The sequence below is a fragment of the Dunckerocampus dactyliophorus genome, chromosome 1 (genome assembly GCF_027744805.1).
Source record: "Dunckerocampus dactyliophorus isolate RoL2022-P2 chromosome 1, RoL_Ddac_1.1, whole genome shotgun sequence".
NCBI lineage: Eukaryota > Metazoa > Chordata > Actinopteri > Syngnathiformes > Syngnathidae > Dunckerocampus > Dunckerocampus dactyliophorus.
Genome location: NC_072819.1, coordinates 20,956,873 through 20,979,128, shown reverse-complemented (window position 1 = coordinate 20,979,128; position 22,256 = coordinate 20,956,873). Strand labels below are relative to the sequence as shown.

The window sequence follows — 22,256 nt, the reverse complement described above, 5'->3', positions numbered from 1 at the left end:
GTAGCTCACCAGCTGATGCTGAGTAGTTTTTACAGTATATATGTTCTATTCAAACATGATGCCTGTATTTCATGACAAATGAGCACAAAGAGGGGATATACGGGGAAAGTGGCTCAACAAACCCAGGCTTTGTGCTCAAGATGCAACTCGACAAAACCTAACATCCGCAATCAGACTGCCAGCCAGTATATTTGACAAAAAATGAGTAAGTAATTATTATGAAGCATTATGAGGAGTTCCCAAAAGATTATGACTGCTAAAAGCAACATTGGCGCCACCAATAGAGCAAGGAAGGACCGCTGACAGAATAATGCTGAATATGCAATGAGCAAGTTAACATTGGCTACGTTTACATGCAGTTAAATAACCCTATCATAAACGGTAATATTAGCAATAACCCGGATGCACACGGCCATGTAAACACCAATAACCCTTTTGAAAAAACGGAATATGAGCATATTCCATTTTTTAAAAACCCGAATATTACCCCTGGGTTACTCCTTTTCTAACCCAAAAATCGGGACATGTATACGCCTATTGGGATACCCTGATCAAAATGAACATTAATTTGTGTTCTGCGCATGTTCTATTCAAAAGGACTCTTGTGTCTTTGGCAGGAACTACTTGTAAACATGACGACACGCAAAACCCCACACTTTTGGAGCGAGGGAGAAACAAGCCACCTAGTTAGTGTGGTGAAAGACATGAACATTATGTCTTTTATTGACAGTAGAACGTACCACAATAGCGAAATCTATCAGAAGGTGAGCAAGCAGTTATGCGAAGCAGGGTTTGTACGAACGCATCTTCAAAAGTGTTCCGGGGGCTCTGGAGCTACAATATATAGCATGGATGTGGATGGCACAGCTCAGGCTCCATTTCCTATTTCTTCACGTTCTCGCGTTCCATTAATGAAGCAAGTGAACCAGCGTAGTGTCAAGTACTGCTGGTGGGTCAGTACCAGCACCAGAACGCAAACAAAGGCGTTCATTATCCGCTGTGCCGGTGTTGTTGTTGTTTTTGGAAACAAGAAGCAGCAGCTAACAGGAAGAAGAGGATGAAATTACGTTTTGCGTGCGTCTAGACCAGGGGTCACCAACATTTTTCCTTGTGAGAGCTACTTTTACAAAATGAAAATGGCCAAGAGCTACTCATTTTTGTAACATTTATTTTCAGAGCTTATTTTAAACCCAAACAAAGTGAATATGCTTGTTTTACCAGAACATTAACAAAATGCTGGTGTCCACAACTCACATTTTGTATTTCAGAATGCATTTCTTTCTACTGTTCTTTCATTATTAACTGAAAACCTGAAAGAAAAGCAGGCCTGCGGGCACCTCATGTGGTCATGGGGGGCTACCTGGTGCCCGCGGGCACCACGTTGGTGACCCCTGGTCTAGACGTTATCCTTGCGGCGTTTGTTTTGGGGGGGTTTTCACGTTGCGCATTTAAACGGGTTATTCCGAATGTTTCAGAAACACGAATATTGACTGCATGTAAACGTAGTCTTTGATTTATTATACTAACTCTACCCTACTAGTCTTTTCATTTACCAATGCTCAACACTGCACAACTTTGACATTTTCGCACCTAAGCATTTAAATAAATTAACTGCAGCAAAAACGTATCTATTTAAATCTTTTATGTCTTCTTGTTGTATCTTGTTGTGACCACTAGATGGGAGTGTTGACATGATTACTCACACAAGGACTGCGGTGACCTAATTATTAATATTTCATATTGCATTTTATTCCTGGTGCTCATGTGAGCATATTCCGTCTGAAAATCTATCTCGCTTATAGATGGATACTATCATCAGGGACTGCTCTTTTATTTTACTTTTTTTTCCCTCCATGTCCCCTCGGGAACCTTGTAGATTCTCAATAAATGGTGACGCCATCTGTGAATTAGTTCAACAGTGAAACAGTGACTGGTGATACAGCTGCTTTAAAAGAGAGCTACCTTCGCTGAACACGCAAGTCCGCCTTTCCACACAACACAGCTCGCTAACCCACCAAACTCACTTCGCAGAATACCCTCTAAGGAGGCTTGATTGCTCTCAGCAACTTTGCCATTAAGTTAACAGTTTTGCAATGTCGTCGGTTCATGATCTGATGGTTGTTGAAAAATAAATAAATAAGCTCATAAATAAGTAATAAAAATTGTTATTTGTCATAATAATACAAAAAACTTGCAGACACAGCAGTGGCATGACACAGTGATATACCTCTACAAAGGGCCCTATGAAATCTGTTGCATTTTTCCCCAAAATTCTGTTTTCTTTTCCCCCAAATTCCGTTAATTTTTTACAATTCTGTTTTTACCTTTTACACTTATTTTACCACCGTATGGTGTGTGATTGCTGTGTCAGTGAATAAAATGCCAGTTAATTAACTAATTGACTAACTAAAAACGTCAATATGTCTTTTAAAAAAAGCAACGTTGACTGCCAAAGAAGTCTATTGACGTCATTTGCTTTTTTTCACAGGAGCTACAGATCTAAGTCTTCTTCATCATGTGTATGAATATCAGACTTGTAGGCAATGTATTTCTGTCCCAGTAGGGGGCAATAGTTCTCTTTTCCTCCAATCGGCAGCAACAGATTGCCTATGAAGACGAAAATTGGTGGAAGCAGTTCAGAGTTGTACACACACACATACTGTAAATAATTTACACACACTTCGATCAAATTTACACACACACATACTGTAAATAGTTTACACACACACACACACACACACACACACACACACACACACACACACACACACCAATAGTTAAAACATCTATAGATTATTTTGTGTTATGTTATATGCGTTATGTTCTAAATCTGAATAAATTTTGTTAATAGAATTTTTTTGTTGTTTCGTAGAAGTTAACAACTGTTCAGATGTTTGAGGTGTCACTAAAACTAAAAAATATGGACATCAGTCACCGTTCTGCTTGAATTTGCTTCTCTGCAGAAAAAGCTTGTTTTGTCAGTTTTTTGGTCAAAATCGGGTGTTTTTGCTGAAACTACCCTATCTATGTTCTACCGCCAATATCTGAAGACGCCCAAAAGGCTAGTAAACTTGTTTTTCCTGATGAAAGAATAGAGTCTAAAGTTTCTTTAGGTAGTTTCTATGTTTATGTAGTCCTAAAACTGAATATCCGTGGGCCTTGAAAGTTCAGCAAAAATGGCCCAAAACTCTTCTCTGAACATGGTTGGCAGTCAATGAGTTAAATACAAAAATGTTTTCCTTCGATTATTTTTTCAAGTAATTGATTAATTCGATTAAAAATAAATTAATGTATGCCTCTTTATTCAGAAATCAAAGAGTTGAACTGACAGAGCAAATAATTGTACAAACACCAGGTTGCCACTTGAATATTCAGCTAGAAATAATGTTAAAAAATAAAACATCTAAATGTTTGTCAAATAGCTCCAGTAAAACAATATACACAAAAATGTACACAAAAATACAATCATAATTATTTTCTTAGATGATTAATCTGAAGCTTTCTGTTTCAATTAATGGAGTAACTGGTTTGGCCAGTGGTTCCCAAGATTTTTTCAATCTCCATTCTCTCATCCTGACACGCACATCCATGTTTTCGCAGTTCGGGGATTGGAACTCCAATATAAGTTAACACTCTGAATACACAACATAATCATCAAACTTACAGTGCATCCCGAAAGTATTCACAGCTCTTCATATTTTCCTTTTTTTTTGTCACACCAAAATGGATTAAATTCCCTTTTCTCCTCAATTTTCTACAAGTTTTTATAAAAGTTTTTTCAAATTGTTAAATTGATTAAAAATATAAACAGAAAAATCAATGTACACAAGTATTCACAGCCTTTGCCGTGAAGCTCACGATTGAGCTCAAGTGCATTCTATTTCTACTGATCATCCTTGAGATGTTTCAGCAGCTTACTTGAAATCAATCTGTGGTAAATTCAGTTGATTGGACATGATTTGGAAAGGCACATCTGTCTATATAAAAAGGTCCCAGGGTCAACAGTAGGGGTGGGAATATCTGGCCACCTCACGATTCGATGCGATGCGATTACAATTCAGAGGCCTGCGATGAGATGCGAATTATACAATGAATCTTTGTATCTCGATGCATCTTTTTTTGTGATCAATACTTTTTTTCTATATATAATTTCTTTTTACTCACTGTGCATGACTAAAACAAAGCATATTTGTAATGATCCACAATTAAAATAAATATGAAACAGATTAATTTCTGAAGCCATATGACATTTCTAAACAAGAATATAGAGATATAAAGAAACAAGCAGCGGCATGGGAACTCGTTGGCGCCAGAGTAAACATATTTGGTAAGTTTACATTCATTTAAACAGACATTTGTGTAAAATTATCTTCAATACTAGCAAGATCCGGTACTAGCACGGGTACTTCATCAACACTGGCCGCTTTTCCTCCTCTGAACTACTTTGACACCCCCAAATTCCCTGCACATCTGACAACCAATCAATAGTGTGGGAGACGCGTACAATACACTCTGAATGTGAACGCGTCACTCACCAGTGTAGCTGGTCACAGCCGCTCGTCGCCACCCAGGTGCAGGGTTTGCTACGCGTTGGCGATGAGTTTTTGCTAATCGCAGTTGTTTGTCACCTCCCGTGTGTGGCGCTAATTACACTTGCACCACCATAAACTGTCCGGGAGGCACTACCGCTTGCCATCTTTTTGTTCAGTCAGCATCGATTGACATTTATGAATCGATTAATAATCGTCAATGTCTGCATCACGATGCATCAAAGAATCGATTATTTCCCCTACCCTTAGTTGACAGTGCATGTCAAAACAACAAACCAAGCATGAAGATAAAGGAATTATCTGTAGATCTCCGAGAGAGGACTGTCCAACCATCTCTGCAGAAATCCAACAATCTGGCCTGTATGGTAGAGTAGCCAGACGGAAGCCACTAATAGCACATGGCAACCTGCCTGGAGTTTCCCAAAAGGCACCTAAAGGAATCTCAGACCATGAGAAACTAAATTCTCTGGCCTGATGAGACAAAAATGGAACTGTTTGGAGTGAATGCTAGGCGTTACCATTTGGAAAAAAACAGGCACTGCTCATCACCAGGCCAATACCATCCCTACAGTGAAGCATGGTGGTGGCAGCATCATGCTGTGGGGATGTTTTTCAGCAGCAGGAACTGGAAGACTAGTCAGGATAGAGGGAAAGATGACTGCATCAATGTACAGAGACATCTGGATGAAAACCTGCTCCAGAGCGCTCTTGACCACAGACTGGGGCGACGGTTTATTTTTCAGCAGGACAATGACCCTAAGCACACAGCCAAGATATCAGAAAGAGTGGCTTCAGAACAACTCGGTGAATGTCCTTGAGTGGCCCAGCCAGAGCCAAGACCTGAACCCAGTTGAACATCTCTGGAGAGACCTGAAAATGGCAGTGCACCGACGCTTCCCATCCAACCTGATGGAGCTTGAGAGGTACTTCAAAGAAGAATGGGCGAAATTGTCCAAAGATGGGTGTGCCAAGATTGTGGCGTCAAAGGTGCATCACGTTGTTGTTATGGTGTGTTGTGTGTAGAATGTTTGAGGATAAAAAATAATTTAATCCATTTTGTAATAAGGCTGTGACAAAAAGAAATGTGGAAAAAGTGAAGTGCTATGAATACTTTCAGGATGCACTGTACTTACTTATTTATATAACTCACACAAAGCAATGAATACCTTCATGCCGTGTCTCCTTCCTTTTTTCTGCTATCACAGTGTGCTCTGTGATATGAGGCATTCAGGTGCGCTCATAATGTGAGTGTCAGGCGCTCATTGTTTTTCATTTTTATTCACATACCCCCACTGACAATTGGCGTACCCAACTTTGGGAACCGAGGGGTCAGGCCATAGATGGACCAAATCAACATGAAGCAAACACCTCCAGTTAGTGGTTGGTTCCACAACATCAGAAAAGGGCAAAAATGGCAATCACTGTTTTCCAAGGTCAAAGCTGATGTGTGAATTTCTTGTTTAAAGATAATACGTCTGTTTTCATGGATGACAAAGGAAATAAAAAAACATTTACATTTGAGAGGCTGAAATGAAAAAATCAATTACCAAAATAGTTGTTGATTAATCAACAACCTAATTCCAACCCAGAGGAGAAACAGTATGAACATTTCCTATATTTAAGGCAACTGTACATTACTAAATAAATACAAAATACAGTCAGACCTCGGTTAGCGTACGCCCGGGTATTTTCCGGTTTATGTAGAAAATTTCAGCAAAAATTTTGTCTCGGTTTACGTACATTTCCCGGTTAGCATTCAATTGATGTGCGTCTTTTCGTGTTATTAATACAGACAGGTGTGTGGAATGGTAACACCCAGCATTCAATTGATGTGCGTCTTTTCGTGTTATTAATACAGACAGGTGTGTGGAATGGTAACACCCCACGATTTCTAAGGTGTTGCTAAGGTCATTGTGTTTTGTGTTTCTTGATTCGGTTAGAGTACACCTTGGTTTGAGTAGGACCTTCTGGAACGGATTGATGGTGCCACTGTATGCGGGCAGCAGGAGTATTGTAACAGCATTGTATGTTGCAAAATAAATAAACTATACTCCATATAAAAACACAGTCCTTAAATTGCAAATACTGACATTCACTGTTCTGGTACATTTTAATAAAACTGATAAAATTATGCACAAAGCATGCAGAAACCTGTTCCCATCTACGCTGTTCCCCGTTAAACATGCGGAAGTAGCAAACAAAACCTTAACAATAGCTACTTGTCGTTATATAATGTGTCTAAAAGCATGGGCGGTGTTCGTTTAACTTACCAAGAATATTAAACAACTCCAAATGTTGTCGCTCTGGTAGTTGTCAGCAAGTTAGTTGAACAAGTGCAGTTTAATGCTAAATGCATTGTTGTGTTATTATCTTTGCTGTAATGTAGAATGTATTTTGTGACATAATAAATGGTAACAGTGATGTATTTCAATGGTGGTAACCCGGGAGATGATCCGTACCGTCCTAACAAAAACAGCCACATTAAATTATATATGTAGTTTAGTCGGATTGGGTTTTAAATAGTAATAAAACTATATTTTTGTGCTGCCAGCACGTGAATTAGATAACAAAGTAGAACAATTAATCGTTGCTAACGCATTATTATCATCATTAGCCTAGGATAAGCTAATGCTAGCCAACCATTTTGAACTACAGCAAATAGGTAACGCCAAGGACAAGCGGCTAATATAAGGTAATGTTTAAACAGAAATATTGTACTCACGGGATCAGAAATGTAGAAAGAGCACAATATTTTCTTTGCCCACAATAGCCAGTGACTTGTTGTGCGTCCCCCGGCCGGCTGTTTTTAAGCTTCTTGGCGACAGCAGGCCGCACTCGAAACCCCGCAGTCCACGGTGCTTCTGGAATATTCTGTTTTATCCAGGACCCATTACGGACAAAGCTGTAATTTCTAATGCCTGTGTTTTTCTATGTAAAAAGAGACAAGTGAAAGTAGTTTAGCTTAACGGTGTGAAAATAGGCCTCCGCAGGATATATGTCTCACTCTTGTTTAGATCAACATCCTGCTGCCGGGGACGAGCCACAAGAAGACGAGATACTTCCGCGATGGAGCGATCATGTGACCTGCATCACTTCCGCTTTGTGGTTTACATTTGGATGAAACAAAGATGCACTCTATAAACCCTTTAATGTTTCGTCGTGACGTTAGGTTGTTGCATTTGTCTTTGTTTCCCCACCCCCAATGTTTACGCTTGAAAGTCTTTGCCACTCGTGTCTTGTTGCGTTAATTTATACCGGTTTACATTATGTATAGGTAAACAGCACATAAACACTATATTAAATGAATTTAGGCTGAAGCTATACGGTTGCAGTTATTTCAACCCCCATTGTAAAGTTTTTGCATTCATATTAACTTGCCAGCAATTAATGTACAATAAATGTACAAGATAATAGCGAGGGATTTGTATTTGTTTAAGTGAAAGTCCAAAAATCTGTTCTTAATCTTGCACATTACAACTACATTAATTTATAAACCTGCATATGGTACATTTAGTGAATGGGTCAAACGAGGGAAGAAGAAGAAAAAAAAACAAAACATTAATTCACTTCAGCTTTATTCACAAAATAAGGCACTGTAATTCAGTAGTACAGTATTGTTTGGGCACTTTTCTGTTATTTCTGTTTTGGTTTTGGCATTTTATACAAACAAAAGGCCACACAGACAAGGAAAAATATACAAATTCTGAGAATATACCCACACAACCCAAATTAGGATAAACGGTATAGAAAATAAATGGATGGATAATTAATGATTGATAGTACTTAATATTAATAATTAATAGTTTATTCTCTTGTTATTAAAGTCGTCCCTTGTTTATCGAAGAAGTAGGATAGAAAGAGTAGGATTCAACATTAATAAACTGAATATTTTCAGAAATAGTTACACCATAGAAAACCTGTTCATGACTTTCTAAATATTGGTTTTTAACAGTATTAGAGCCCTGTAGACATGAACTAACATCTCAATAGACACTTTTACACTCCTATTATTGTTTGTTTTCATCAATATTGCGTAGGCTCCGGGATCTCTGCACGGGCATAACAGACAGCTACTAGCATAGCAAGCTACCGAGCTAAATAGTTAGCCTCTCCAATTTATTATAAACTTAAGAAAGTGTTTCAAACAGAGTGGGGAAAAAGGACGAAGAAGCCAAAAGCTTACCACTTCCACACGAAATGAGAGGAGCAGCTTTTTTTTCCACTCGATCTTGACCACGGCATGTCGACTCGGCACTGCTAGCTCAATAGCCAGTCTCCATGCAGTGTGAAAGGTAAAATCATGTCTCATAACATTACTGAAAACTAGTGACCACAATACTACATATAACTTGTCTTTCAGTATTTTTTGACGAATAGTATGCCATAATCAACCACGAAACAGAGGCCGTTTATTATTTTTTGAAAAACCCTGATATAGTGAGGGACGACTATCTTTTATTTCTTTTCAGTGCGGCCAAAACATTCCTTCATATTGTAAAACTCCAGCTAGGTGAAAAGGTTTTGTTATTTTTAGCTTCTTTGGCATAGCTTTGTTAGGAAATTCCAAAATAAAATGAACCTGGTCTCTTTGTTGCCTTTTAATAAGTAAAAGAAAAAAAACAACTGTAACAATTATAGTGTAACAATGGTTTCTTTGCATGACTTTTGCAATATATTTGGACATATACTGACATCTGTAACTTAAATTATACACACATTTTCATAGTATAGTACACACATTTACAATTCCACCGAAAAGCAATACATCTTGCATACGTTCACCTTCCCTCAGTATGTTCCACCCATGAAATGTTCTTCATACAGTGCACAGACAACTACTGGCATGTGTTGTAGATCTGGATCTGTTTGTTAATGTCACTGAGTATGGATTTCATCTTGTCTTCCAAGCCATCCAGCTGACGAGCTTTCCCTTCCAGCCTTCTTTGGTTCTCTTCATAGTTTTTCTCCAGCTCTGTGGAAACAAAATATCTGTCAGCCTAAATAATGTATGGCTTATATTACAGACTTTTCATGGTGTGTTTTCACACAGACAAACTTTGCCATAACTGTGCACACCTTTACACAGTGACACAGCACCCGACAATCAGGTAGTCATATACAGTATTTCAGAATACCCTTATAACTAGGCATTGCCCCACCTCACCTCTGTTACATCTCCGATACTACCTTCAAAGGTGAACATTTGCCGAGTTGGCTGTCGCCTTATCCGTATCAGTGCCATTTACCTGTATACATGCCAGCTTTGACAAACAGTGTGTTGCTAATGATGCTCAGTGAAACTCAAATAGCCACGTCAGACCTGTAACAATATTAACAACTCCTGAGTTCAACCAGGTGTGCCAAACCAAAAAGGACGATGAAGAGACTGAGATCCAGAATGTATCCACCTGTGCCTTTCACTGAATGTTGTTGTAACTGTGTGTACTTTCACACAGCAACACAGCATCCTCCTATCAGATTAGACGTGTGATTTGTTTGAAAATTACTTTCAAACAATAGGGCGGCAGGAAGCAATTATCTGACACACAAGTGCACCCCCCTCCCGAAACAGCGGCGCAAGAAAAACACCAGCTTTTACAGGCGGTGTGATAGAGGCTTATACGCCTCTCAATCCATTGTGATATGCTATTAATGCTGTAGTGAGACTCAAGCCTCTTTCACACAGTGATGCAGCAAAATAGCAGCATCAGTCACAACAGATGATACAGTATTTACTGTATATGCCTGTGCTTTTCACACAGTTGAAGCAGAATATACAAATACAATTATTCAAAATACCAGTCCAGGGTGTACCCCGCCTTTCGCGGCATAAAAGATGGATGGATGGATCAATTGTTCATAATAGGACTCTGGTGTGACATATACAACCCCTGGCAAAAATTATGGAATCACCAGTCTCGGAGGATGATCATTCAGTTGTTTAAATTTTTAGAAAAAAAGCAGATCACAGACATGACACAAAACTAAAGTCATTTCAAATGGCAACTTTCTGGCTTTAAGAAACACTAAAAGAAATCAAGAAAAAAAGATGTGGTAGTCAGTAACAGTTACTTTTTTAGACCAATCAGAGGGAAAAAATTACGGAATCACTCAATTCTGAGGAAAAAATTATGGAATCACCCTGTAAATTTCCATTCCCAAAACTAATATCTGCATCAGATTAGATCTGCTCGTTAGTCTGCAGTTAAACAGGAGTGATCACACCTTGGAGAGCTGTTGCACCAAGTAGACTGACATGAATCATGGCTCCAACACAAGAGATGTCAATTGAAACAAAGGAGAGGATTATCAAACTTCTTAAAGAAGGTAAATCATCACGCAATGTTGCAAAAGATGTTGGTTGTTCACAGTCAGCTGTGTCTAAAATCTGGACCAAGTACAAACAACATGGGAAGGTTGTTAAAGACAAGCATACTGGTCGATCAAGGAAGACATCAAAGCGTCAAGACAGAAAACTTAAAGCAATATGTCTTGAAAACAGAAAATGCATAGCAAAACAAATGAGGAACAAATGGGAGGAAACTGGAGTCAACGTCTGTGACTGAACTGTAAGAAACCGCCTAACGGAAATGGGATTTACATACAGGAAAGCTAAACGAAAGCCATCATTAACACCTAAACATAAAAAACAAGGTTACAATGGGCTAAGGAAAAGCAATCGTGGACTGTGGATGACTGGATGAAAGTCATATTCAGTGATGAATCGCGAATCTGCATTGGGCAAGGTGATGATGCTGGAACTTTTGTTTGGTGCCGTTCCAATGAGATTTATGAAGACGACTGCCTGAAGAAAACATGCAAATTTCCACAGTCATTGATAATATGGGGCTGTGTGTCAGGTAAAGGCACTGGGGAGATGGCTGTCATTACATCTTCAATAAATGCACAAGTTTATGTTGACATTTTGGACACTTTTCTTATCCCATCAATTGAAAGGGCGTTTGGGGATGATGAAATCATTTTTCAGGATGATAATGCATCTTGCCATAGAGCAAAAACTGTGAAAACATTCCTTGAAGAAAGACACATAAGGTCAATGTCATGGCCTGCAAATAGTCCGGATCTCAATCCAATTGAAAACCTGTGGTGGAAGTTGAAGAAAATGGTCCAACCTGCAAAGCTGATCTGGCAAAAGCAATCAGAGAAAGTTGGAGCCAGATTGATGAAGAGTACTGTTTGTCACTCATTAAGTCCATGCCTCTGAGACTGCGAGCTGTTATAAAAGCCAGAGGTGGTGCAACAAAGTAGTAGTGGTGTGTTGAAGTATTCTTTTGTTGTTGTTTTTTTCATGATTCCATAATTTTTTCCTCAGAATTGAGTGATTCCATAATTTTTTCCCTCTGATTGGTCTAAAAAAGTAACTGTTACTGACTACCACATCTTTTTTTCTTGATTTCTTTTAGTGTTTCTTAAAGCCAGAAAGTTGCCATTTGAAATGACTTCAGTTTTGTGTCATGTCTGTGATCTGCTTTTTTTCTACAAAATTAAACAACTGAATGAACATCCTCCGAGCCTGGTGATTCCATAATTTTTGCCAGGGGTTGTAAAATAACTTTCAGACAGTGTCAACACAACAGGGCAGCAGAAGTGAGCGTCAGGTGTTTAACTTTTGGAATTTCTTGACGCACAGATGTTGTACCACCTCTGTTACAGCTCTGGTACTAAGATGGTAGTGCAGTGTGAGTGCTGTTTATAAAGAACAACACAGGAAAAATGCCAGCTTTTGAAGACAGTGTAAAAGGGGCTTCTAGGTTTCTCCTTCCAGTACAATTCTAATGATGCTTTCAGAAGACTCTGGAGCCTTTTTCACACTCCCTGAAAAAGCCAGCTTCTTTCGGTTTAACTAATCTAACAACAATCGCATGAAAGTACCTGCTAGTCTCTTTAGCTTGTTCTGGGCATCCTGCAGTAGCTGTTTTGCTTCATCCCGGAGCATCTCTGCCTTTGTCTTGGCATCTTGTACAGCTTTGGCCTTGGTGCTGACCCGCTGCTTCACCTCATGATACTTATCTGTCAGCTGCCCGTCTAGAATCTGTCCATCCAAAAATTATTTGAGTCAGTAAAGTCAACACACTGCCATGACCTGTAAACACACAATATTACCTGCTTGGCTTCATTGGCTTTGTCTCTGGCCATGGTGGCAGTCTCTTCAGCCCGGGCTGCTGCCATGCTGTTGTTGGCGCGCTTAGTCTTCAGCACACTGATCTCTCGGCTCAATGTGCCCAGACGCACCATAGCCTCACTAAGTTCCCTCTCACCATTTGACGTCTCTGACTCAATCTGAGGAGATGATGTGAAATTCAGTTGAGTGAAAAATACAAATTATACAAAGTGTGTTGTAGTTTATGAGCAGGACATGGGACAATGTAAGCTCCAAAACTACAAGAGTGAGTTGAAAGATGCTAAGAGGAGAGCGATACAAGGTTACCACCTTGGAAGTATGACAATTTGGAAAAAATATGCCTCAAAAGTCAAACAAAACTTAGAGTTCAAACCATCATTATCAACAAATCTTGTGGGACTTCAGCTTAGTGAGCATCTAATGGACACACGGGTGTTTCTTTGCCTTTTTGTTTTGTGTTTTTTGGGGGATGCTACCTAATTGCTACCAGTGATAGCAGTGACAAAAAGTGTGGTGATACCCATAGAACCAAAAAAAGAAGTTACTGCAACATACTTACTGCGAGTACAGTATGAGCAATGCAATAATTAACAGCATGAATAATCACACTTCACCAAATCGATGCGAACAGAGACAGCATGCAGCCCAAAGCATAACAAATGGCACATTGTTTCTGTCCATTGCCCTCCATTATGTGTCTGTTAGTTCTTCAAAAGGTGAGTACTTTTACTTTGTGGTCTCATTTGCAATTGCTAAGCTGGTTTTACACATGTACGAACACACGGTTCTACATCTAATTTGTTCAGATTTAATAGCGGAAATGATTGAAATAGAAAAGATCAATTCCAGTGTCAAACTGTTGCCAAGTACAGTATATTCTTCTCCTTCTCTTCTGACAATGTTCTTCTCTTCACACTCTGTGTAAAGGCTAATCCTCCTTTTGGAATGAGTATCACCACAAAAGCCAAAGAAAAGTCAAAATAGGACAGCCAGGTCTTTGATGTTTGCTGAGCAGAAGTTTTGTGCTCCTTTAGAAGGAAATTATTACAAAAGACATTCCAGATTCATTTATATATATCGTTGTTACGAGGCAATAAGTACAAGGTGTGGGTGCTAGTTTTTATTCACCTGTGCCAAGCGGGTCTCGGTGTCATCAATGTCAGCTCTGGCTCTGGCAATGGCCTTTTCTGCAGATGTCTGAGCAGTCTTAGCGTCCACCAAGGCCTGCTTCACCGTCTCTGCTGTGGTCTTCACGCCTTCAGCATGATGTCTTAACCACACATAGAGGTGGTTTTATGAAGAGAGGGTAATTCAACAGTCTCCCAATACTGTAGTATTAGTGCTACAATGTACAGCAGTTTAAAATACCGTATGTAGTATTATTCAATATTTAGTAAACATTTGCAGCCTGTTTTTAACAGCAGACACAATCATTTTAGCCAATATCACAACCAATTTATTAATACATGTATTTTTGTTTATTGACAGCACTAGTGATTAGCAATACAGGTAATAACTGAAAAAATGTCATTTTTAAACTATTTATTTTACTTCAAGTATATGTATAATCTCTGTGTGGAGTTTGCATGTTCTCCCCGTGCGTGCGCGGGTTTTCTCCGGGTACTCCGATTTCCTCCCACATTCCAAAAACATGCATGTTAGGTTAATTGGTGACTCTAAATTGTCCATAGGTATGAATGTGAGTGTGAATGGTTGTTTGTCTATATGTGCCCTGCGATTGGCTGGCGACCAGTCCAGGATGTACCCCGCCTCTCGCCCAAAGTCAGCTGGGATAGACTCCAGCGTACCCACGACTTTAGAGGATAAGCGGCATAGAGGATGAATGGAAGTATATGTATATATTTATATGTTTTACATAAATGTTTTATAAAGCTTTTATAAAACAGTAGTCATACTAGCTTAACTAAGCGAGCTAATTTATGACTTTTAATTAGGGATGCGCCGATCATTCGGCCATCAATTAGTATCGGACGATTTCCGTAAAAAACACGTGTTTGGCATATGCTGATGAATGCCTTTCGAAGCTGATCACAAAAACCGATCGCCGTCCGGCGGCGACATGACAATTACTGTCATGACAACACAAACATGACATACTGTAAATGTGCATGTGTGCTGTGTCACGTAGGGTTGCCAACACCTGTATTGAGCCGACAAGGCACTTGGTCCCATATTGCTGCGAGAGTCAACACTAGTCTGTAAAGCCTCCAGTGGTTTCAGTTTGACAGCTTGACACAGGTTACGCCAATCGATGCCAGCGTGTTTGATCACTCCCTTGTCAAACCTATTGCTGTTCGACTTTTCTTGCATCTTCCTATGCACGCTTTGCCTAGCTGTCACTGGCGGCAGCTAACAAGCCAGCTACTTAGAATTATCTGACCAGCTTCTCGTCTTCGAACTCCAAATGTGACTTTTTATTACAGTGGCTTTTTGTTTTTAAAACAAACAAGCAATGCGGTTAATTCGGAGCTCATTTGTGTCCCACCGGGAAGTGGATATCACGTTTATGGGGTACATACTAACTTTTTCAAGTGTCACTGAACAATTTTACTCTCTTGTTGTCATTATACAAATTATGTCTAGGGATGTCCGATATTGGCTTTTTTGCCGATATCTGATATGCCGATATTGTCCAACTCTCAATTTCCGATTCCAATATCAACCGATACCGATACTGATACCGATATGTGTAACATCACATATCTCCTGTCGTGGAATTAACACATATCTGTTGTAGAGTCAGACCGATATATCGGTGGGCCGTTTAATCGATATCAGTGAGTATGTAACCGATATATTAACCTTTTTTTTTTGTTGCACCGAGATTGTGTCGCCCACGTTTTCATTCATTCTGATTTTGTTTGTAGTCAACTTTTTTTTTCACTTTTTAATGTTTGCTTCAGCATTTGCTTTTCAGCTGTTTGCAAATACTCTGTGGCTGCAGATTTTCAATAGCTAGTAAATATGACAAATTGATATTGGGGCCTTTGGAATTGGCCCTGGCCAATAGTGCTCAACATAAATAAACTGAAACATGTACAGTTAATCCATGTAGTATCGGTTGATCTCACTCATGGATGATCATGGGTTTTCTTAGTTCACAACAGCTATTGTTTTGTCAGTGGTGACAACATTTCTTGTTTTTAAGTCAAATTTTCTGTAACAGTTTTAAACCACGAGGATCATTGTGTCACATTTGTGTTACATGGAAGGTACAATATAATCAACTTTGATTGACTGAACATTGTGAGCAGTGAACCAGTACCTTGCTCTCTTGGCATCCAGCAGCAGTTTTTCCGCCTTGCGCACATCATCTTGTGTCTGCGCCAGGATGGCGTCCACATTGGAGAGGCTGCGAACGCGTTCCTTGATCTCGTCTGCGAGCTGTCTGATCTGAAGCGGGGATGCGGGGATGGACAGCTCCAACACACGGTTCGCTACGGCCTCGATGTGGTCAGGGTCTGCCCCATCCTCTGAGACAAAGACACAAGACGTGTGATTACTGTCTACTGCCTGAGGGTACGCATCTGCTATCACAGTTTTTGGACTTTCCTGACCACAGATCTTGACCACAGTAAAAGGATTGCTTGATACCAGATTGCTTGCTTGACACCCTTGGCTTGAATACTGTCTTGCACGAGGTATTGATTTGTTGAAAAATGATGCAAGCTAACCATCACTAACGGGGATTTCAATGTGACTGCCTAGCAACGAAATGTCTCGCATGAATAATACAATACAACCTTCCTGTATCTGATACCTTCCAGAGGCTAATGATGAACGCAAATCACAGAAGACAATAGACATGTTAATAGACATGTTATAACAATAGAATGTGGATATGAAAGGGCTCGCAAACATGTGGAAAGAGAGTCTGCAACTAAGGAAAAACATTGCAAACATGCAGAGAGAGATGAAAGACACGTTGAAAGACATTTCAGAGCACATCAAGTCGGAGATACATGAATTATGGAAGGACATACAGAGAGAGTCTGGATTAAAGGAGTGAGATAATAAAGGAGATGTCAAAAGACATTTCAGAGCACTTCAAGGAGGAGCTCCATGGGTTAAAGAAGGAGCTCTCAAACCAAAAAAAGAAAATAAGCAACTACATGATTTTAGTAGTAAGTAGTAAGACAAGGTATTTAATGGCTTAAAAAAAGTCAGCCATTACTACCATTACCCTTTTAGAAACATGTTAAACACAGGAAGTGAACAAACTACCAGTAATTGCTGAGACATGGAGAAGAGATGGGATTAAATAAACTCTGATTCTTCCTACTCCTTTCTGACTCAACCATTACCTTTTACCATTACCATCACCATTACCATTAGCTTTAGCATTACCATTACCATTACCACAATGTGGTTGTAAGAAGCCAAGGACTTACGCATGAGGAAGTCCCTGATCTGCTTGATGAGGTCTCGCAGGTCATTGTTAGAGCGTTCTACTTTGTTTTTGGTGGCTTTTGCTTTGTCCAGAGCTGCTTGAGCTTTACCCTTGGCCTCCTCTGCTTTTGTCTTTGCGTCTGCCACCTGACCAAGCAACACAATGAATTCAGTGTAAAACACTTGCTAATCTTTAATCCCAGAGGAGCTACAGTGCTTCCATACCTTGATGAAGAGCCCCTCCACTTCTCCCATGGCTTTGTTGAGCTGCTTCTCGGCATGTTTGGCTCTCTCTAGGGCGTTATCGGCTGCCGCTACGGCACCGTTACAGTTTAGGCCGCCACAGTGACGGTTTCCCTCGTCGTCATGGCAACCTGCGCCACCACAGGGGCTCTCTTCACAGGGAGCGTCACCGGCAGCACCGCACACCTTTTTGTGGGCCAAGTATATACTGTCAATATTATCAATTTTAATTGATGGCTATGTAAAAGGCATTTATTCATCTGCACGGCCATAGATTATATCCAGCATTGTGTTTAGATCTGAATCCTATATGTCAAGTCATGCTAATAAAAGAGAACTAACTAATTAGTACTAAAAATATTGTAAAAGATTTTATTTATTGAAGCAATAATAATAATGATAATTAAGAAAAGTAAAACAACATACTAGTAATTATTATAATTATTATTCATCAAAATTATTGTTGTTTCAATACATATATAACAGACTGTGTATAATTTATATTCCCTTGTTTACATGTGCGATTTATCATTATTATTTATTTTATAATCAAAAATTTGTATTATTACGAATTGTCACATGTTCATCATGACCCAATAAGCTTCCAATATTGAACAATACTGAATGATAATAATAACAATGTTTTCTAGTATTATTATTAAAAAAATGTTTAATTAATTATATGGTATACATTATGTTCTAAAGACTATGAGAACAAAATCTGACCTTCTCGTTGATCTTTTGCATGTCCAAACCGTTAACTTTGGTTTTGAGCTCGCCCAGCGAACGCTTGTTGCCGCCATTTTTGCGGTTAAAGTCATCCTTCTTGGAGGCAATGATGCGCTCGGTGCGACGGCGGGTGTCGGACGACTGGCTGACTGTGCTGGGCCTGGTCACCGTCGATTCGTTGGCGCGCCGCTCCGCGTGCCGAGATGTGTTGTAAGAAGTACGAATGCTGTCATACGCGCCTTGGACAAAAGGGAGGAGTAGATACTTAGTTATTGAAGGACGCTTCCGAAGACGTCAATGGACATTTAAGGTGGAATATTGAGCCCTGTTGAGGAGAAAACAAATGGTACAAGGATGGCTCACCTAAGAAATTGGAGTTTTTGAGGATATCCAGCTGGTGATGCAGCTGCTCTGAAGTCAGGTTCAGTTCTCTGGCTTCTCGCTCTAATGAACTCAGCTCCTTGCTTGCCTCAGAGTTGCTATCTTGGACGATGGTAAGATCTCCTTCCAGACGGTTCAGTGTGTCAGTGGTGTCACCCACTTGAGATCTATGGAGATCCCAAACAGTTTTTAATCTGTTCTGTAACCTATTAATGCTGAGTAATACAAGTAAATGTACCTGAGCTCTTCAATAAGCTCCATCAGAGAAGTAATGGCAGCAGCAGTTGCGTTACGTGAGTTGACGATGCCCTGAGCTCGGGCCAGTTTCTCCTCCAGATCCCTGAAAGCCATCTCATAGACCCCAGTCAGCCCAGTGGTCTGAATCTCATGGGTGCGTTCGGCCAGAGCTCTTGTACGCACCGCCAAGTCCTGGTGGAGAAGAAACAGAGATTTAACTCCATTAGGCACTGAGGATCAGTCCTAGATCTGTCCCCAGACACAGTAAATAAGATCCTGCACCTGGACGATGCGGTCCCAATCCCCAAAGCACTGGTGGCAGGGCTGGCAGTTAGGGAAGAGGCCGGAGAACCCTCGAGCACACTGGTCACAGCGGACGCCCGACACACCCTGCTGACAAACGCAGTGACCTGTCACGCGGTTGCACTGGGATGTCTCGATGCCTCGCCAGTCGCAGTCACAAGCTGGAAGGAGGAGTAAGAAAGTCAATATGGAGTCTATCTATAGTTATTACCTTCTAAAAAGCCAGGTAATATATGAGAAACGTATCTAATCTTGGGTCTATTGCTGTGTTTGCTCGTGTTCCTGACCTCTGCACTGTGTCCTGGGGTCTCCCCAGTAGTTCTCTTGACAGTCCGTGCACGTCTTCCCACCGAATCCATCACGGCATTGACACTGGCCGCTAAACTGTGCATCAACAGAAGTAGAAAAGGCTAACTTGAACGTTTAATGTCCTCCAAAGGAAAATTGTATCTTTGTTTACGATGCACATTCATACAAGAACAGTGGAGCAGCTAAAGTTCAACATCCCTAAGATTGTGCAATTCGTAATGCCGCAAAAATGTTGCTTTTAAAGTGTGCATAGACTTTTTCCTTGGCTTTTTGTGCCTATTTAGTGGCCTACATTACAATTAGAAATTACAGACTTTTAATTAAAAATCCATACATCTTTTTTGTTTTTAAGTTTTTTAACAGTGCGTAGCTTCTTTTTACGCTTTTGTTACAATTAAGTTAAAACAGAAGGCAATTACTGTATTGACCCATATATTTTTAAAACCTTCTTATCTACTACAGACATATTGTACAGACATATACATGTAAACCAACAGGTGGCGACAAACAGCTTTTGTCAGAGTTTTTCCTCCTGTCACTCACATACACCAGTGATTTGCCGACACAGAGACCCACTCGGAAAAAAGTGTCTCAAAGGTTGTTAGGAAATTAGCAAACAACAGCGCTAGCGTTATGATGCTAATTTTAAGACAATGTTGATCACTGAAGCAGAGTTATCAAACAACTGTCCAGCAGATAAGAAATATGATATCCTTGTTTACTGCGGATTTGGCAATAAAGTTTAAATTTTGTGTTAAAAAAAAAATCATATAATATTAATACTCATTTTACACTTGGTGCCATTTAGGAAAATAAATATGATACTTTTTTCCACAAAGAAAAGGTTTTATGATGGTGACAGTTTAACCCTGGAACAGATTATTTTATCAATCTATTATTTCCAATGGTGCATATAAAATCCAGAGTCTGACCTTAGAGGTTCCACTGTACAAATATACAATGCATATACACAAACAGGATGTTATGGTATGCTTTTGAGGATCCAGTCAAATCATGTTAAGAATCAGGGTTTAGTTGTAGTACCTCGTTACACAATGATGTGAATGAGTTGTGGGGGTCACAGCCACATTGTTCACAGCCTTTGCCACTAGCCAGGTTCCAGTGTCCAGGGGCGCAGTGGTCACAGGTCTGCCCGATTACGTTTGGGAGACACTGGCATTGGCCTGTGGAACGCTGACACACACAGTCTTCACGATCCAAACACTGACTCCGGTCCGTACCCAGGAAATTACAAATGCATTCTAAAGGGAGGGGACACAAGCACGTCAACATTGTGCTTTTGCCTTCTACTTCCAAGTCAACAAGGGACTCACTCCTGCAGTTGCGCCTCGAAGCGTCTCCAAAATAGCCGCTTCTGCAGATGCCGCAGTTGGGTCCTTCCGTGTTGTAAAGGCACTTCCTGCACTCCCCGGTGCGCCTGTCGCATGAATCCGCATCTGACATGTCTATGTTGTTGTTGCACTGGCATGGCTGACAGCGCCCACCGGGCTGGGAGGGGTTCCCATAGTAACCAGGGGCACATTCTTCACACCGGGCACCTTAAGTGAGAGAACACGCAGATCAGTCAGTATGACAAGAGTAGAGTTCATGACTACATTTACTGTTAATACCAAAAAGTCTGAACAAGATGGGTCATCTTATATTCGGGGTCTAGAGATGTATACGTTAAAACCAACAAGTGGTGCCAAATGACTTCTCCCCAAGTTATTATTCTATGTTCCTCACTAACGTAACAGAAAAGGAAATCACCGATATTGTTAATAAATGTAAAGCAAAAACATCAACCGATTGCAGCGGAATAGGAGAGGAAGCAATAAAAAGGGTTATAAATGAGATTGCACAACCGCTAACATACATTTGTATGTTAGCGTTCCAGACTGGTAAATTCCCAAACAAAATAAAAATAGCTAAAGTAGTTCCAAAAAAACGGAGATATATAACAATTCACAAACTACCAACCAGTGTCCTTATTGCCACAATTTTCCAAAATTATTGAAAAGCTATTCAACAACAGGAATTTATTAATACATTTATTTTTTTAAAAATGAATTACGTGCGCATAGCCAATATGGATACAGAACTAATTTCAACTTCCATGGCATTAACTGAAATTACAGAAGAAATTACCAATGCCATAGACCACAGAAAGTGTGCAGCTGCTGTATTTCTGGATTTAAGAAAAGCCTATGACACAATTAATCACGATATCGTAATTACAAAACTAGAAAGATATGGAATCAGAGGGTTAGTCTTGAACTGGGTTAAAAGCTACTTAGCAAACAGGAGGCAATACAGTATGTGAAGGTAGGAGAATATACATCCGCGAGTTTAAATATATATTCCGGCGTACCCCTGGGGTCAATCCTGGGACCAAAACTGTTCAATCTATATATAAAAGACATCTGTAAAGTCACGAAAGACCTAAAGCTAGTATTATTTGCAGACGATAAAACCATATTCTGTTCTGGAGGCAGCACACGAGCTAATAAAAAAAAAATCACAGATGAATTAACTACACTAAAAAGATGGTTTGATAAAAACAGACTATCCCCGAACCTAAGAAAAACTAAAGTAATGCTGCTTGGTAAGTGCAAAAAGGAAATTGATGGCGTAGGCATTGACAGGGTGAGCAAACTTACATTTCTCAGGGTTATACTTGTAATAGACGAGAAGATGAAGTGGAAATCTCACATTAAAAATATACAACATAAAGTGGCAAGAAATACCTCAAAACTGAATAAAGCAAAATTTGTTCTAGACCAAAAATCACTCCATACTCTCTATTGCTCTCTAGTATTACCATATCTAACTTATTGTGTGGTGTTATGGGGTAATAATTATAAAAGTACACTTCACTCACTAATTGTGCTACAAAAAAGGTCAGTTAGGATAATCCATAACGCCGCTTACAGAGAACACACAAACCCTTT

The 22,256-nt window shown here is 39.8% G+C and overlaps 2 protein-coding genes across 5 annotated transcripts in view; both read right to left on the bottom strand.

Moving 5' to 3' along the window:
- LOC129181963 (ubiquitin carboxyl-terminal hydrolase 19-like) overlaps positions 1-7,607 on the bottom strand; it is a 33,464-nt gene extending 25,857 nt beyond the window's left edge. The window contains 1 exon segment of the mRNA XM_054777790.1: positions 7,273-7,607. The gene's annotated coding sequence lies outside the window, so the exon portion shown is untranslated.
- Positions 7,608-8,125: 518 nt separating this feature from the next.
- Positions 8,126-22,256, bottom strand: part of lamb2 (laminin, beta 2 (laminin S)) — a 61,022-nt gene continuing 46,891 nt past the window's right edge. For all 4 annotated transcript variants that reach the window (XM_054777707.1, XM_054777716.1, XM_054777727.1 and 1 more), the window contains 14 exons: positions 20,640-20,864; positions 20,350-20,567; positions 19,284-19,380; positions 18,976-19,157; positions 18,695-18,885; positions 18,439-18,623; positions 18,073-18,314; positions 17,329-17,532; positions 17,106-17,250; positions 15,980-16,187; positions 13,822-13,963; positions 12,675-12,851; positions 12,444-12,603; positions 8,126-9,522 (listed from right to left, as the gene is read on the bottom strand). In XM_054777707.1, the coding sequence (XP_054633682.1) occupies positions 9,386-9,522; positions 12,444-12,603; positions 12,675-12,851; positions 13,822-13,963; positions 15,980-16,187; positions 17,106-17,250; positions 17,329-17,532; positions 18,073-18,314; positions 18,439-18,623; positions 18,695-18,885; positions 18,976-19,157; positions 19,284-19,380; positions 20,350-20,567; positions 20,640-20,864 (2,513 nt within the window). In that variant the 3' untranslated portion in view covers positions 8,126-9,385. The remainder of the gene's footprint in view (positions 9,523-12,443; positions 12,604-12,674; positions 12,852-13,821; positions 13,964-15,979; positions 16,188-17,105; positions 17,251-17,328; positions 17,533-18,072; positions 18,315-18,438; positions 18,624-18,694; positions 18,886-18,975; positions 19,158-19,283; positions 19,381-20,349; positions 20,568-20,639; positions 20,865-22,256) is intronic.